At 39.8% G+C, this 18,086-nt stretch overlaps 1 protein-coding gene across 4 annotated transcripts; it reads left to right on the plus strand.

The window, feature by feature from the left end:
• Window positions 1-469: 469 nt before the first annotated feature.
• LOC119546134 (SUN domain-containing ossification factor) lies at window positions 470-17,808 on the plus strand. Of its 4 annotated transcripts, none has more exons than XM_037852236.1 (6): window positions 470-792; window positions 863-1,426; window positions 12,878-13,089; window positions 13,224-15,196; window positions 16,176-16,875; window positions 16,938-17,808. In XM_037852236.1, exons 1-6 carry the CDS (start codon window positions 740-742, stop codon window positions 17,705-17,707), a joined length of 4,272 nt encoding a protein of 1,423 aa, XP_037708164.1. In that variant the 5' UTR covers window positions 470-739; the 3' UTR covers window positions 17,708-17,808. The 4 variants fall into 4 exon arrangements, with proteins under 4 accessions (XP_037708164.1, XP_037708165.1, XP_037708166.1 ...); XM_037852237.1 differs by lacking the exons at window positions 470-792; window positions 863-1,426 and adding exons at window positions 8,539-8,704; window positions 12,622-12,781 and having other exon boundaries at window positions 16,938-17,707; XM_037852239.1 differs by lacking the exons at window positions 470-792; window positions 863-1,426 and adding exons at window positions 12,633-12,681; window positions 12,760-12,781.
• Window positions 17,809-18,086: the final 278 nt, after the last annotated feature.

An 18,086-nucleotide genomic window follows, 5' to 3' on the forward strand; every position in this document is an offset into this window, starting at 1 on the left:
GATAACACTGGTCAACAAGCAAGAAAATTATAACTGGACCATTTATTTATAAAGATATTTTTAACGTTTTTTAAAAATAAAATTGTTTTCTTGGTTAATGTAATAATTATAATTTACAATTATATAATTTATAATTTGTAATTATATTTTTAGGATCTAACATGAGAAAAATATAGTTATTTTAGTGCAGTACTCTTACAATACGAACACATACCATGTTAACAATTTGTTTATTGTGTGAATTTGAGTATCATTAAGAGCTTGGGATTTTTCGTCAATTTTTTAAAATTTTCCAAAAATTGTTAAGATAAAGAACAAGTTTTTAAGCGTCACTTAGTATTTCCTGCTCACCAGTGTAACTGATTGAAGTCGTGACCTGGCGATAACTGTGACTTTTGTACTCGATAGCTCCTACTTCGATAGCTTGCCTATCGCTAGGCCCGGCCATCATTAGTTTTTTGTTGTTTTACGTGCGCGTTGACATTTTTGCAGCGCTTTTAATTTATTATTATTATTTAAACTAAAAAATTAAGAAGTAGGATGTGTATTAGTCCTAGATAGAGTTCAAGCGCCGCAAAATCGTTGCCCTTTCTTACGAGACCCATGACAAAAGCGCTGGCAGGACGATAAATGTATCTTTCGGCGAACGTCTGCCTCGTCAGTTTTGCAAAAATAGTTAAATAGTAAAAGCCATTTAGGCTTCAGGCCACGGTTAAGTTAAGTTAGAGCGACTAAAACGATGCACATGCGACTGCATTTGGTGCGCTTTATGTACATAAATCTGCTGCTGAGGTGAGGAAATCAAGCGACTTTCTATATAAGGAGTGTTTTCTAAGTGCCTTTCCGGATTTTCCGATTGCAGCTGCTGTTTCTGGTTGTACGACAATGTGGCAGCTGCAGATGCACAAACGCAAAGTAGCGATGGAGATTCGGGCTTGGCCGTGGGAACTACGGATGCAGCACGGAAGACCCACTTAAATCGGGAAGAACCGGCGGCGCCACCAAAACCGGATCCTCCACCCCCGCCCCCCGACGACGGAGCAGAAGTTCAACTACCCGCTCCAGATGGTGGTGAACCCATCGCCATTGCGGCATCCTCTGCGGAGTCTCAATCTGGCAGTCGGCCAATATCCGGGGACACGTCAGTGTCCGTGGAGGAACGGCCCCCGTTATCCGCACATCACCGTGCAAGTAGCCATAGTGAATATGTTAGTGAATTCGATTTAGCCGCTGATGGTGACGCCCCCTCATCCACCGCCCAAGTGCCAAATAATCAATTAAATTATAATAACCGTAATAGTGACGGGAAAGTGCATAGTTTTAGTGAATCACAGCAATTAGAGCAACCAAAGGAATTGGAGGAGGCGGAGGTGGTAATTCAATCGCCGCAACTGCAGCAACAACAGCATACGCAGGCGGAAGAAAGGTGAGTGGTTTATTGATCCTACACTCGCGGGCAACATCATAGTGGTTATACAGAGGCTATGGAGGTACACATATGTCGGGGATTTTAAGAATGTATTGTGCTAAGCTGATTCAATATTGAGTTATGAGTTACTCAAACAAACAAGAACTAAAAAATTGTTTCCAAGAAATAAATAATAAATTTACAGACTTCCTTATATTTTAGTAAACATTTGATATGACATGCTTATAATGAAACTATATAGTACATATTTTTTTTTAAATTGTTAAATTATGAAACAATTTTTCCAAGAATGTTTTGATTGTTTATTATTTTCCCCGCTGTCGTTTTGTATACATACCTATGCACTTGACTTAGGAACAACTGGGTTTTTACTGATAAGTTCTTGTGACCCACTGACGTGCCTTTCAATTTGTGTTTCCAGGGGTAGTATGTATTTCCCGCTGGCTCAATTTCAGTTATCATTACGAAAGTATTTTCCAATCGACGTGACTTATTTCCTTGAACTTGAACATGAATTAAACATGAGGGCTACAACAAAGGCCAATTTAATTTATTTTGCCGAGTCCAAAAAAAGAAGGGAAGAATCTGAAGGAAAAAGATATAGGGGCAGATAAAAAAAGATAGCAAGAAGTTGCATGCACAACTGAAATACAACTCCCTTTTTTCATATTTTGTTTGATGATCCCAAAAAACTGGAATTTTATTCTAAAAAAAAAAATATGTTGTGGAGGTATTTATACACAAGCGAAATTGTAAGCTCTGTTTTTTTTTGAAAATTTAATTCAATAGTCACTGCGTGGAAAATTTTTCCGTATGTATTACATGCTTTAAATATTCATTTGTGATTTTACTTTATTTTCCCAGGCATTTCCCAGAGTTCTGTTTACTTTACTTGCACGCGACATCGCAAATGCACTTACAATTGCTGATAATTGTTTTGCTGGCAGGCCTCAGGTTGTATGTATTTCTCGTACGCTATGTATGGTATAGTATTACATAGTATACCAACCACATGCATATACTTACAATTCATTGATAGAGTTGTACCCCCGCAACTTGATATTGATTAATTGCAGTAATTGCTTCCTACTACGTAACTGGGGTTTATTTTTAGACTATTTGTTGGCGCCCCTTAGCAATCTTATCTTGTTCTAGATTTCATCGGTTTAGTTTGGTTTTACAGGGATTCTCATCGTTTGGGTTGGTAACTATCTTGAGTTTGAGATGTGTTAACTATTTATGTTTTCCTAAGTGATTATTATGGCATGATGACTTACTTATTTTGCTAATGACAATTTCTGGAATGTTTTTTCTAGACATTTCCATCTACCTAAGAGTTTATTAGAATGCTCTGGTTGAAATTTAATGATTTATTTATTAATTGCTCGTCTCATAGTAACATAATTATTTATAATTAAGTACTGCTTTAAAATAATTACATTTTTATAAGTGCCGCCCATCTAGAAATTCCTTTCGCCAATTTAAGTGCTTTTATAGCCCTGGGGTTATTAGGTTTTAGCAGTTAAACCGACATGTGGTAAAATATTTTAAATAATAACTCATTCGGGGCATTTCGTAACCGGGGGCCAAACTATATGTGAATTATATACGAAACTGTCTCTGTCCAGACGTGATCGCCCAATGCCCGAACCCAGTGCCATTTCCATACCATACCATACCGATTCCAATCCAGCGTAGCTGCAACTCCAGCTCCAGAGCTCCGGCGATCACCCACGCGTTGTCTTGTCACAATGCCTTTTGCCGGTAATTTGCTTTACAGTTTTTCAATTTATTTTCCCCCACCGCCTCCTCGGCGTGAGTGTACTTTCTAAATGCCTCCTCCGTCAGTCAGTCTGGGCCTATCTATTGGTGGCCGGCCATTTCATTCATCTAAAAAAAGTAGAAAAAACCCAAAGCTACGGTTTACGATTCGCAGGCACTGTGGGTGTCACAAGTTCCATGGAAAACAAAGATGCGACAAAAGCAACCTGTTTCAATATCAGACCTAAATATACCAGAAATTTGCTATTTTATAAAGGTTTTAAGGTGAAGACAAAGCACGTTTTGTTTTAAGAGTTCTTAAGAAAATTCCGAACCCATGGCCCCAAAAGATCTTACCAAACCTAAAAATACCTAAACCAATTCATTAAAAAAACAAACAAAAATAATTAAATACCCTTAAAGCCAATAAATTTACTAATGAACTTGTGCGAAGAATGCTCAATTATTTCTACCACAGTTTCTTACGAGACTGTAATTTTATAAACACCAAACTGCAATAAACACCACACGAACCATTACGAGGTATCGAAGTGCCAACTTTAATTCGCAGATCCTTTAAAGGCTTCGTCGAACATATTTCCATATCGTTTGCGACTTGATTTTAGTGCGCAGCTTTATCGAGGGTGGTAAAAGTGTTAAATGGGATCGAATCAGAGCTGGCTTCGATTTGATGTCATGTTTGTGTCTGGCTGGCCCCGTAAATGGCTTTATCAGTACGAAATTTACTTTCATTTTTTGCATTTTCCTCGAACAATTTTCGCCAACGACTCCTGACAGACATAAATAAATTTTTCCAGCCGCGTCGGTAGCACGCAGCCGACAGAATCAAAATCCATTTTGGCCTTCCAGACATTTCACACATTTACTGACAGAGACCAGAGACTGTATATATATAGTTAGTAGTTGGTGTGCACTATCCAAGTATCTGGCAGGTGATCGGCGAGCGAATCTTTCGCTGGTCGGGGAATTACTTTCACTTTCGATGCAAAGGACTCTCTAAAGAGATTTTACAATTTGGGCTTTCAAATGCATCATGATCTTGTTTAGCGTAATCAAACTTGGCAAAAAGCCATTATCATGTGTGTACGTACATATAATAAAGCGCAGTTGCACAGGGAAAAATGTTTAAGATCGGTTAGAGGGTCTAAGAAAATGTCTATCTTAATCTTATTATTATAGCTTTGAGTATCTGAGTGTTCTATTTAAATGATTTGGTTTTTCTAAAAAGTTTTTGATCGTTGAGTTATTTGGAAATCGTTTACTGATGGTAGATAAAGGGAATATAATAGTTTAATCGACCAAACAATAATATCTGTTTGTTAAATGGTAAAGAAATCAATGATAGATGAAAGAAAGATGTAACTTCTTGAAAATATTTTAAACAAACATATCTTAACTCTTATCTTATCACAAGGTAATCCTTTATAATACTTATTCTTTAATTTGTACATCTCCGAGTTAAAAACTATCTTTATTTTTCCGTGTGTTCCATGGACTTGACGATAAAATTTACAGATCGTTCAGGCGATCAGCCAATTGGCACTTATGCAAATGTCTCGGACTTGGAGCTTTGGAGGATTATATTTTACATATATAGTATAACTACCGCCGATCCGCTGTCAATGATCGCTCAACGATCGTCACGAACGATCCTCTCCCACATCAAAATGGAACGGAATGAAATGATCGATCTTATCGCCACGCCTCAATGTCCGAATACTTAATTGATTGTGAGCGTGCGCCCATTGACTTTCGTCAATCAATTTTGATCGCTGATCGCTGATCGTTGATCGCCAGGTGATCGCCGATTACTGATCTCGTCCAACTGCATTGATTAAGCCGCTGTCGTACGCCTTCACCTGTCTTTTTTCGCAGGCATTCCTCTCGTATTTTTCATTCATTTCTTTTTTTTAGGCGCCTCTCTAATGAAAATCGGAAAACAAAATAAAAACTCTCGCGATCGGCGGAGAGAGAAAAGCCGGTTTCTGCCGGCATTTTCCTCTCATGTCTTTTTGCTCCCCTTGTTTTGGTCTCTTGCATTTGTTATTTGTAACTGATTATCTGGCGAAAAAGCCGGAGGGTTGGGGAGACCAGACCCCCTAGACATAGACGTAGACGTGTAGACGTTTTGGCATCGTGCGGAGTGAAAAATGTTCGAGGCGCGTAGGTGTTCCAATGGGGGTGAAGTGGGTGGTGGCAAGGCAGCTGCTGCCGCGACTTTGAGTTATTATACAGTGTTTTTTGTTGTTAAACAAATTAATACGAAATTATTCAGTGGAAACTGAGTAAACTGTTTGTTTGCTTGCACTCTTGATGGAGGTTTATTGAGTTGTGGGAGTCTATTTTTTTTATTTAGAAAAAAAACCAGCATTTTTCGGGATATCTTTATAATTACATTGTGGAAATCAAATTATTGATTTGCATTTTGTAGGTATTTTTTTGAGGCAGATATCGTAATTTATTTACATAACCTGTCAGCTTCGCAGATACGAGCATCTACATTGCCATAAACATGGTATGCAAAATGCATAAAAACATGCACTATCTAAACTACCGATCGAGGATCTTGGCAGCCATCTTAACACAAAGTTCAATTGCTTTGCTGTGACCTAAACTCTGAACTGGAATCCACCCTCTAAGGCGCCCAGAAAAAAATCCCATAAAATCCCCAGCTGTAATTGCAACTTTCTTTCGCAGTTTAGAGCCCCTCTCCTGATTATGCTCCCTCCGCCCCTGACCGCCCACTCAAATGTCTGAAGGCTCTGCCAATACTTCAACCACTTAACAACTCGTGTGTGTGCCTAGCTATTTTTTAAGACGCACTGAGAGAAATAGTTGTAATATTTTGGTTTAAAACCCTTTTTGGTTGAAAATGTATTTATACTAATTCTGTTTTGTAGAATTTCTATTTTAAATACAATGACACTTTGTATTTCATTTGTTTGATTAATTTTCATCGATATTTGTGTGCCAGCCTCCCGCTGTATACTGTACGTGTGGCGGCAGATATTAAGCAAAGCTAATGGGAGACTGCTGACCACTGATTTAAATTGTTGATCTCAAGAGATGTTCTATAAGAGCTGTTTAATGACAATTACAATATAAATAAGACTAATGGAATGGAATAAAAAATATTTGGAATAAAAAAACTCAAAAACCCTTAATTTTTCCCAGTGGACAGTTTATGTTATTACTGCTGCTGCCGGTTGGTGTTGCATTTGCTGCCGATGTTGCTGCCGCTGTTGCCATGGCTCATTGTGTAAGCGCTTTGGGTTCGAAAACACTTTCGCATTACAAGTGTTTATCTTTCAATGGCGTTGCTGCGGCAAGTGCAACAGCAATAGCAATAGCAACAGCAATCGCAATTGCAACTGCAACTGCTGCAGTTGGCATCGTTCAATTCAATTGACACTTTTGGCCCGCATAACCTTTTTGTTGCCGTGGTTGCACAAAAGGAGTCAAAACAAATTGCTAAACACACACGCATCAAAGACAATTGGCGGCACTGTGGCTATGTCTTTCACCCAGGCAAATTTGATTTTATAGACCTTATTTGTTTGGCCAACAGTGCGATCTGTCTGTGCCCACGTTGCAAATTTTACGATTAACAATTTCACTTTCCGTTGCACTTGCAATTATGCTTGGCTAAATATTTGCTCATATTTATTGGCCTGATGTCTCTGTCCAGCCATCGATCGCTATCGCCGGTCATAAAGTATATATACAGCCCAGACTCACGGGGCAAGAGTAAGCATTTTATATTCATAAAGATAATACGAGGATATATCCCAGTTATTTTCTTGTATCATTTTTTTTTCCCCCATTTTTTGGGCCTGGCCCACGCTGCATGCTAATGGTCCTGGCTGGCCAACAGATTTAGACATAAACCTGTCACATGGCGAGGCCAAACCCCCAGACCAGCGGGCTTCCTGTGGAAAAGGGGACTGGCATCTCGGCAACGCCATCGAGATCGGGGATCCATTGTGGGGGCTAAAGCCGTTTCCGACACCTTTTGCCACCCAAATGCAGCTGTGCCCCCGGGCAAGGAACACAGCGCAATCCATTCGGCCCACCAAAAATGCTTTGGGAAAACTGTCTTGGTGAGGAAAATCTATTTTCCCCCGCTGCTGCTACCGCCTGGCAGTGGGTGGAAAGCCTTGAGCTGCTCGCAAAATGAATATAAAATTTGAAATGACTTTCCTGATCGGTATTTTTATTGTACCAAAAAAGATATAATTATTTTATACATTTTTATACTGCCAATCCAAATTCAGCCAATTAAGTTGACACGAAAGTTATTCGAAAGTGAGGGGATGCCTTTTTTTGTGTACGGCAATATATTTTATTGATTTAGTATTAATTTAAAACCACAAAAAAAGAGAAAATTAAATATATAACAATTTAATTGGATTTATTTAATACTTGATTAATTTTTACATTTTTGGCATGTTTACCAAATATATACGGCTGGGAACTTTTTTTAATGGTACAAATTTTGTTTTTAAGTTAAGTACTTTCTTAAAAACAGTTTTTACTGTTGTAAATATTTATTTATTTAGCGCTTCAAGTGTACACTTATAATTATTGCGCTAGTCACATTGGGTTAAGATTCAAGTAATGTATTTAAACCTACTTTTAAATTAGTAAAACAATTTTTCTCAGATTCTTAATTAATTACTAATTACCAAAATTAAATTTTCGTTGTTTTTTAATTAATGTTCTTTCTTGCCTTCTTCAATTGTAAGTTATCTTAGTGAATAATTGGTTAGTGATTTATTTTTTCACTCTCAATGTTTTAATAGTTCGGCTGGCGTGTTACTTCCTCAAGAAGGGGCCTTTGAAAAATGATCTACTCACACCTGAGCGCATTTGAAGCATTGCCTCCTTTAGAGGCTTTCCTTTCTGGCCATCAATTTGGATTTTTTTGGAGGCAACACACACAGAGGCGTTAGTTTTTTTTTTTTTAGAGAGAAGGTGGAAGCTGTGCGACAAGTTTGCCGGCAAAATGCAGTCGATGCCGCTGCTTCTCAACTGCAAGTGCAGGCCGATGCGAGATGATTGCGAGATGTCGATGTCGATGTCTCGGTTTTGCTGAGGTAATGCTCTCTTTCCGACAATCTCTCTATGGGGAGAGACACCATATATATATGTGGTATGCCTCTTGGAGCTCGAGCTTGTTGACTCTCCGAGATATGCCGTCAAATATATCTGCACACTTGGACCACAATTACCTAGAGCCGACTCCGTAATACGTTCAGTTCTCATTTCGATTTCCAGTGGTGCGATCGTGCGCTCCGCTACCTTGCCGGTGGTGCCACCTCGTCCTCATCCTCCCATCGTTGGGTGCTTGAGATCGTGAATCGGAGTCCTATCTGTCACATAGTATCCTTGATATCCTTGTTAACGAACGCGCTCGCGTGTGTGTGTGTGTGTGTAGATGTGCCTGCAGTGCACTTTTTCACAAAACACTTGATTTTTATTCGGAATCGTCAAGTAATTGCCGGCACAAAGAGAAAACATAACAGTATATAGTTAACATTTTGGAAAAACATGTTTTTATTTATTTTTATGTTAGTAAAGGATTTCTATATCATTCAAATGGTATACAGTTTCATGATCTAAAGTTTTAAAGCATTTTTTATTTGAAAACGTCATAGCTATATTAATAGAAAGACGATTTTTATTAAAAAAATAAATAAATCGAACTTAGCTTTTATATCATTGTCAAAGGATGTATTAATATAGTTTTATAAATTAAAAAAAATTAAATCCTTTCCTATAAACAAACCAACCATTTTTATTAAAGAATGTAAATACGTATATAATTTACTTTTTTTTATCAATGTCAAAGGATATTTAAAAACATTTTTAAAAAAAATTGTAGGACCTTTCCTATAAAAAACCAAACATTTTGATTTTCATATCGTTATATTTTTCCTTTGTGTTCCATAAAACAATGATTCCTTTTAAGGACTTTCTATAAGGATAAATCAAAACATCAAGAAACACAGCTGAGATCTTTTTTTAAATATGTCATAGCTTACAGTCCGCAAAACGTAATCTGACCCAAAAATTGATTTCGCATATCGATCGAGTAAATATGAATAATAGCTCTTAATTGAAATTATTTCCGCCAACACCTTCTGTTTGTCAAGTGGCAATATTGATTGTGGCTTTGGCTCAGTTGATGTTTGATCAACCGGATGCCCATTAAGCTAAACTGCCACCAAATGTTTATAATTTAGTTTGTTCATCAAATCACTATTTGTAGCCACTCTAAGTTGTGCAAATTTTGATGGAGAGCAAACAGAAGTCTCGAGATTTGTGAGGAACAAATACTAGATGGTTGATCTATAATAATTGTAAGTGGGTAAGAGCACACCCACAATAGAAAATACATATGTAGCTGAGATTTTGAGTAATATTTCATGTGCGGGAGACATTTCAATGCTGTTCGAGAATAACGACAAAAGACATTATAAATATTTCAACCCGCAGACCAGACACATAAAAGATATATTGTGAAAACTGCAATCATAATTAAGATTCATTTTCGTTTTTATAGTTTTGTTTTGGTTTAACTTCACCCTAATTTTTCCTGGGTTAGCCTCGTGCTTAAAATTTGAGTTTTCTAATTATCCCTAATTGGGTTTTTAACAGTTAACAAATCGTTAAAATACTAATTAAAAAAAATTAAATAAAATTCAGTAGGCAACTAAAATTTGTATAAATATGGAATATACTCGTCGTTTTTTGGGACATTTGCTCGATAAATATCAAAGTGTATAAAAAAAGAGATCCTCTATAAGAGCTGCACCTATAAAATATTTTCACTTTTCACACTCATCAAAAACTGAGCCAATTTTCACATCGTTGCTGGAATATGTATGTTGCATTTATTAATTTATTCAAAATTCAGCCGAAAAGAAAAGCCAGAAATTCCTGACAAACGTGTAGACAAGTTGGTGCAAAAAAAAAAGAGAAGAAAATATCAAGAAAAACGCAACTGCCGGAACGGCCAGGTTAACCCAAAATGCCTTACATGGGTTGACTTACTGCCCAGGCAGACAGTTTGAATACTTTACCATGCGTTGTTGTTCAGACAAGTCATAAATATATATGTACGCATATATATATTCATAGCCAGCTGGGGAGTTTTCCTTCTTGGGACCTGGGACTTTTGGAGGATTGTGGGCGTCGTTGACACGACTCGCGGCACAGACCAGTAATTGTTATAGAATACCTGGGTATAAGAGGTAAATTTACATATGTTGGCCTGACAGAAATGGGAAGTCTTCCGCCCTCCTTTAAATTTGTGAATTGGACGCATTTAACACCTTGGTTAAACACCTATTTGATACACTTTTCCTTTAAGAGTAAGAGAAAGAGGAACTAACAGTTGCAAATTTCGGTTAATTAGCTTGGGACCTTTAAACGAACAAAATGGATGGAGTAGCCTGCTTTCCGATAGACACTCTATGGTTTATTATGCAATAAAAATGCATACAAATGTGCGCTAATAGTTGCATGTCGCCCCTCGAAAGGCCCTTTTTTCTCACCTTTTTCGAACCACTTTGTTTTGTGAGGGCTTGAGAGATTCGAGGTGGGCCAATCCACTTAAAAGTTGAATTTTTTGTTCCCTGCTGTCATCTCAAGTTTCCGGCTTGTAGGACTGAAGATCAGATGAAGATGATGCCGAGGCGTCTGGTATGCGTATCTCAGAAAATCTTGAGGACTTGATATCAAATATATGTTTAAACTTTCTCATAAATGCATATTCGTCAAGTAAATAAGTTTACAATGCTATTTACAAATAATAAATACAAAATACCTACATTTTTCGCCCCTCAAAAGATTTTATTTGCTTAGGTCAGTTACTTACTTTTCAATTGCTTTTGTGTTTTGTTTTCAAAGCATCATTCATTTGTTGTTTTTTGATTATGTCAAAAGCGCTTTGAAATTGTTGAAACTATTTACAGTTTACTCGAGTGTTCGTGATTATTTGGTATTATTATGCATAATACTTGTTGCTGCTTACATTTTGATGATTGAATTGTCGGCAAAATATTTGTTTATTATGTATTAGTAACATTTTTTGTATAGCATAAAAATAAGCGAAACGTAAAAATACAAATAATTTAACTGTCTAAACTGTGCCCATAAACCAGTAGGGATATGAGCCTTATTATAACAGACTAGGCAAATATATATATATATACTTATTCTAGATCTAAAACCCACATTTAATTCTTGTGACGGAAATGGGAAAACCCAAAGAAAGGGGAGAAAATAATCTGATTGCGACTTAGTCTCGTTCATAAAGAAACAGGAAATCCACAAGTATAAGCGTCTTACAGGCAACAATAGAGCTGCAACCGTGACATAATATATTCCACAATTAATATATGTATGTGCTATATGCACAAGAGAAAACGCATTTAAAAGACCCCTGTAAATTCGCAATAAATTGTACGAATTGTTGAAAGCGGTCAGTGACCAAGAAATTAAAACATTGAAATGACAAATATATTTTGTCTATATCTACCGAAAATAATTGCGCTTATCACGTTCTCAACTTGACATAATTTGATCAATTTATTTATAAACTTTCAACGCCCCCACAATATTTTCTTAAATCTCATTTTTGGCAGAATTTATATTTTCACGCACATTTCCTTGAATGGCATATATAATGTGCCACATCGTACTATTCAGTCTGCTTAATTAGTTTTATGGCTTTTACATTTCCCATGTCAGATCTTAAAAACATTTTTACACAAAAATTCAACATAATTGCAAAACTGCAATATTTATATTTTTGCAAAATTGCAGTCACCAAAAATGACAAAGTTGAGAAATTATATTTCTATTTATAATATTGTTGTTTCAAAATTTCTTTCAGTTCTAAGCTCTTTGAAAGCTCTTTGAACTGTGTATTTCCCAGAATTATTAAAAATTAAAATAATTCTCGTTAAGTTCATGTCGACTAATAAATAAGCGATTGTTATCACGACTGCACTTCAAAAATGGATCATTGAATTCTCGTAGTGATGTCTGGGTTTTTTTTTTACCTCCCCCTTTAAAGTTCCCCTGGCGTTTTTTCACAGCTGTTGCGAGTTCGCTCTTAAAAAATAAAGTCAAAACAAAACGTTTTCATTGTGTGTTGGAATACTTGTTTCCATATTTACATACTTTGCACCTCCACCGTCAGTCGAGTATTATGGCTTGCTCTAGATATTTGCTTCTCGGCAATCAGCTGTATAAGATTCCAACGTGGCTTTTAACTTATAGCTCAGTTCTCACTTGCTTTGCGGATACAGGCTAGTGAGATATTAAATCTATAGCAGGGTCACAGCTGTGGTTATTTGATCGACCAATACTTATTTAAACCAATTATCACCTACAATTAGGGCCCCAAAAGTTAAATGTAAGAAAAATGCTGCTACAATTCGTTATGAAGTTTATTTGTTGTGAGTTGAAAAAGCTGAAAACAAATCTGACCATGTTTCTAATATTCTTCTGGATTATATGGTTCTCTCAAATAATAGCCATATCAACGGTGTTCATGAGGTGGGATATTAAATGTACTCAAAAGCCTTTAAAATACACAAGCTCATAAATTTTTTATTTTGTTACGAATGTATTAATTTTGCAATTCTATTTTAGCTTTCCAGAGATCATTACGGAGCTGCCAACTGTCACAATTACAGAGCTGCCTCTGGATCGTGCAAAGAACCGCATGGAATCGGTTATCCTGGATGATTCCCAGGTTACAGCCGGCAACCATAGCGATGAGGAGCAACACCACCAACAGCAGCAATCTCATCAGGATCAACCCAAGAAAATACTTGAGGCTGACAAGGAAGTGCCTCAAAAGGGTAAGAAACCTAATCCAAAGTAAAGTTAAACTTACATATATTAAGAATTAGTGATCTTCAAAACGATCTGCGATCTAAAACGCAAAGTATAGATACATTTAATAATAACAAACACCTTGATTTGTATATTTCAGATGAGCAAATGCCGAAGATAAATGATCCCGGAGGAGGCATCGATTTAGATGGATTAGCCGCACAGGATGCTGCTCCAGCCGGTGAAAGCAATGAGACCAGCGAGGAGTTGCAGCCTGCAGGAGGATCGCCTGGATCACCTGCATCCAATGAAACGGAGGCCACAGCGAACCTGACGAACGGCAACGAGGAGGTGCCCATGCCTGTGTTCTCCGAATGGGCGCAAAAGCAAATGGAGGCCGAGGCCAGCCGAGAGCAGGCCATGGAGCTGGAGCAGCAGGTGGTGAATAACTCGGCCCAACGCAAGAACAACACGGGATCTGCGAATGGAAAGCCGCCGCTGCTAAAGCTACGCTCCAAGAACTACGCCTCGCCTGATTGCGGGGCCAAGATCATCGCACACAATTCGGAATCCAAGCACACGGAGGCCGTGCTCACCACATCCACGGATGAGTATATGCTGAGTATATGCGAAAGTCGGATTTGGTTTGTCGTAGAGCTATGCGAGGCTATTCAGGCCCAGACGGTGGATGTGGCCAACTTTGAGCTATTCAGTTCGTCTCCTAAAAATTTTACGGTGGCCGTTTCGAAGCGATACCCCACTCGAGATTGGAGCAACGTGGGACGCTTTGCTGCAGAGGACAAGCGAACAATTCAGACCTTCGAACTGCATCCGCATTTATTTGGAAAATTTGTGCGCGTTGAAATCACATCGCACTATAACAATGAGCACTTCTGTCCACTTTCGCTGTTTCGAGTGTTCGGCACCTCCGAATACGAGGCTTTTGAAACGGAAATTCGACCTAGCGATGACCTGGATGATTTCTACGATGACTATGGAGCTCAGGAACAGAAGGCAGCCGTGGGCAGTGGTGGTAACATCTTTCAAAGTGCCTCGGATGCGGTGATGCAAATTGTTAAGAAGGCGGCCGAAGTGCTGGTTAAACCCACAAAGGCTCTGAAATGGTCAGCGGAATCGCTGATTTGCCAAACGCCTGCATTTGATCCCTACAGCTGCACCAACTGTAACAGCACCTTGGTGGAAAGGATCAACAGCCTTTTGTCCTGCCAATTTCAGCACCTGCAGGTCCTCCTCAGTCTTACTCGTTTAAGGGCAGATCTTCTGCAGAGTCACGTGTGCCAGGAGGATTTCGGCATAAGTCTAACGGGCTCAGATTTCTCGAGTAAAATGGGCAAGGAACAGAGCTATTTCCTCACCATGCTGCCAGCGGAACATGTAGGAGCTATGTGTAAATTGATCCAGGCAGAGCAGAATGTTACCGATCAGCAGCAAACAAAAATGCAAGCGATAAAACGACAGGTCAGCTCACCAGAAAAACTTCAGGATAATGCCACGGCTTCGGGAGTTCGACTAGAGTGTGAGAGCAGCGAAGGTAGCCAAACAAGAAAAACCCTTGAGAAGGAGCCTTCAACACCTAGTTTAGAGGTTGTGGTGCCGGAATCCAGCCAAGAAGTGCCTTCGGTGGAGGACCAGTCGTCGACTTCTAGTGAAACAATCTCCACCACAAACTCCACGCCAGCTGATGTGAATATATTCAATATGCCAGCGGATTCCGAGGAAGTGGTGCCAAAATTGCAGCTACCTCCGGAGCCACCTATTTCAACAACTTTGGAAGCCAGCGATGTGGACATCTCCACCAACGCACCAAGCACCAATGTGCCTCCGTCCTCCAATGAAGCTTCGCTGACCGGAGATCTAGCCATTGAGGAAGGGAATCCGGCTAACTGGGAAAGCATTGACAATCTACTGACCACCACGGTGGCTTCGATAACCGCTGGCGGTGGAGCAGCTGCCGCCGCAGCAGCTGTGGTGAACGGAAACGGCCATCTGGGTATGACAGGCGCCACCGGAACGGTTGGATCAGCCACGGGATCCGGTGTGAATCTCCAGCAGAAGCTTACGAATGGCGCCCAGTCGGAGAGTGTGTTCATCAGGCTCTCCAATCGCATAAAGGTGAGTCGCATAAGCTGCCCCTGTCGAGAGTGTTTTCGCATATTTGTGTGCGTCATCAGTTGGCGTGCAAAAAATAAACTAGAAACCAGTAGGCAACACCCACGCAGGATAAAGAGGGGGGCAGTAGAAGCCGAAAACAAAATTATACACTAGCAGGGACTCATGTAATTATATTTTGAACCGGGTGTTAACAGAATTATTCATCAAAGGAAATTATAATATAATTTTCTTTAAAGGAAACGTACGATAAAAGATCTTGAGATACCCTTACAAAATTAAATCCTTATAGTACCTTATAGATTGTATGTATTAATGACAAGGTATTATTTTCAACCTATAAAGGCTGCTTTCTTAAACTTCAGATTTTTAATATATGTATGAACGTTAAACTGAATTCTTGCCACTTCGTTAGGTTCATAAAAGTTCTTCAACTTTCTTAGCCATCTAAGGGTAACCCATATTCGACTTCCTGCTCCCAGACTTTGTATGACTTGTTTATAGCCAACTTGCGTGCCGGCTGCTCATTACAAGTGGCAGCCACTTCCCGTTTTGGACTCCGCCCAAGGATTGTGTAGTGGTTCATCCTTGTAACAGTTCTGCCAGCCAATAGGCTACCTTGGCGACCGACGTCATCAATATACATATGCGAATTCATTCGAAACAATACTAAAGCTACACAAAGAAAAATTTGCATTACTCTGTGTAAAATCTGATTTTTATTAATTTATAGAAATCTTTCAACTAGTATTTGTTTTTCTATAAAAATTTTAATTACAAATTGTTGGCTTTTATAAGCAAATATTTCTTAAATTAAGTTAAATATCGTCAAAGTCATCTTTTTTATGTATACTGGTATATTTTGAATTAAGATTTATAATAGTATTTCATAATTGGTTATGCTTATTACCTATTTCTCTCTGTGTTCCTCCCACAAAATTGCTAACCGCTGGCGTTGAACGCCGCTTTCTGTCTTCCACAGGCGCTCGAACGGAACATGTCGCTGTCGGGACAGTATCTGGAGGAGCTTTCGAGACGCTACAAGAAGCAGGTGGAGGAACTGCAACAAACATTGACGCAACAATCGCTCACGGTGCGCCAGCTGGAGGATCAGAGCCGGCGGTATGTGGAGCAGGAGCAGCTGTACCAGCAGCAGAGCGCAGAGCTGGCCGGTGAGGTGAGGGCGCTGTCCTACCAGGTGCAGGCCTGCATCCTGGTCATCATCATTGTGGGCACCTGCATCTTTTTGATGCTCGTCCTCGGCACTGTCTACTATCGCAAGCTGCGTCGTCAGCAGCAGCAGCTAGTTAAGAAGGATCTCCCGGGCAATCCACCTGTGGCAAACAAAATTAAACTGGATCGCCGCAAGTCCTACGAACAGATGCCGAATCAAACCACGCCCAAGCAACGACGTCCCAGCGAGGAGGCCATGCTCATTCTGAAGGAGTGCGGAGACACCATCTTGCAGGAGCAGAATCATCCAAACAGGCAACGCAAGATTTCCGTTTGCTATGGCAGCAACAATAATATTGCCGCCAATATGATAAGTGCCACCACAAACGGCGGTGGAAATGTACGGAGTTCCCTGCACAGGCGCAAGGGAGCCAAGCACTCCTGGCACAACAGTCTGGATACCACTGAGACCTCTTGCGGCGAGCAAACGGACAAGTTCTTCGATGTGGGTATGTATCGGATTATAAAACCTCAATCAAAGCCAAGTGTAAACAAGTAATTCCCGTTTCAGACACCCTCAAAAGCGTAAAGCAAAGCTCCGGCAAGGCGGGCAAAAAGAAAACCCAGCAGCAACTGCAACAACTGGCTCTAAAGCGACAGGAATCCGCGCCCGCTAGCTTTACGCAGGATCTGCTGGCTGAAGAACCAGCCACGCAGAGCGACTTCGATGAGAGCTTGATGCTGGATAGTGATGATCTTGCCAACTTTATACCAACCAGCGACTTGGCCTACAACGAGTTCATGCCCGAGGGACCATCTGGCTACCAGATACTGGACACAGTAGACGGGAAAACCGAAAAAGAGCCGGGAGCAAAGAAATCACGACGACTGTCGTCGCCGGCGTTCTTCAAGTCGCCATTTAGCAAGAGCAAAAACAAGGGCTATACCTTCAATGGCATCAAGAACAGCCACTCAGTCCACGAGCCCACGTCCTGGGAGTGGTACCGCCTGAAGCGAAGCGAGAAGCACCAGCAGCAACAACAGGCTAAGCTGGCCAGCAAGAGCCTGCCCAGCGCCAGTTTGGACAGCTCGTCGCTGTCGGAAGTCAATTTTCCCCTAAACGCCAGCGCCGGCACGCAGAATTCCTTCCGGATACTGGGCGAGGCCATTCTGTCCTCCGGGGAGGGACGCATCACCCCGAATGGGAATGGCAATGCCACGTCCGGTGGCCTGGCGAGCAGCAGCAGCGGGAGTGGCAGTGGTGGTAGCACTACCTCATCCACCACCAAGAAGAAGCAACGCGCCCTAAACAATCTCTTTCGCAAGGCCTTTGATTTTTAACCAGAACCCAGTGTTTTCATTTTTACATCAGAGTATATTGTAACTATTCTTAGAGATTCGGATAGACCCTGCTGGGTCTTGCATTCGATAAATTGTTTGTACAAACGAATTGTTATTTTTTGAGGATTTTGAAGAGGCCCGAGAAGTGAAGAGAAAAGTGAGAGTTCCTTTTGTGTTGCAGTGAGATGCAAATGACTGTTAAGCGAAAAACAACAAATTTAAGTATAGTACTTATATATTTTGTAGTGTGCTTGATTGCGTAGTTTAAACCAGCCTAGGTTAATTGTATACGTATATTCCAAGCCTCGTAATTCTTGCTATATTCGCCCAATCCCACGATTATGTACTTTAAGCGATGAACGAAACATTTGCAAATTAT

Source organism: Drosophila subpulchrella, chromosome 2L, assembly GCF_014743375.2.
Source record: "Drosophila subpulchrella strain 33 F10 #4 breed RU33 chromosome 2L, RU_Dsub_v1.1 Primary Assembly, whole genome shotgun sequence".
NCBI classification, from domain to species: domain Eukaryota; kingdom Metazoa; phylum Arthropoda; class Insecta; order Diptera; family Drosophilidae; genus Drosophila; species Drosophila subpulchrella.

What these genes read in the sequence shown, in the direction of transcription:
- LOC119546134 (XM_037852236.1), top strand. Translation starts at nt 740, where the DNA reads ATGCACATGCGACTGCATTTGGTGCGCTTTATGTACATAAATCTGCTG. An exon ending in TACATAAATCTGCTGCTGAG is followed by an intron (nt 793 to 862) that starts GTGAGGAAATCA and finishes TTCCGATTGCAG; the next exon opens with CTGCTGTTTCTGGTTGTACG. An exon ending in GGCTCTCCAATCGCATAAAG is followed by an intron (nt 15,197 to 16,175) that starts GTGAGTCGCATA and finishes TGTCTTCCACAG; the next exon opens with GCGCTCGAACGGAACATGTC.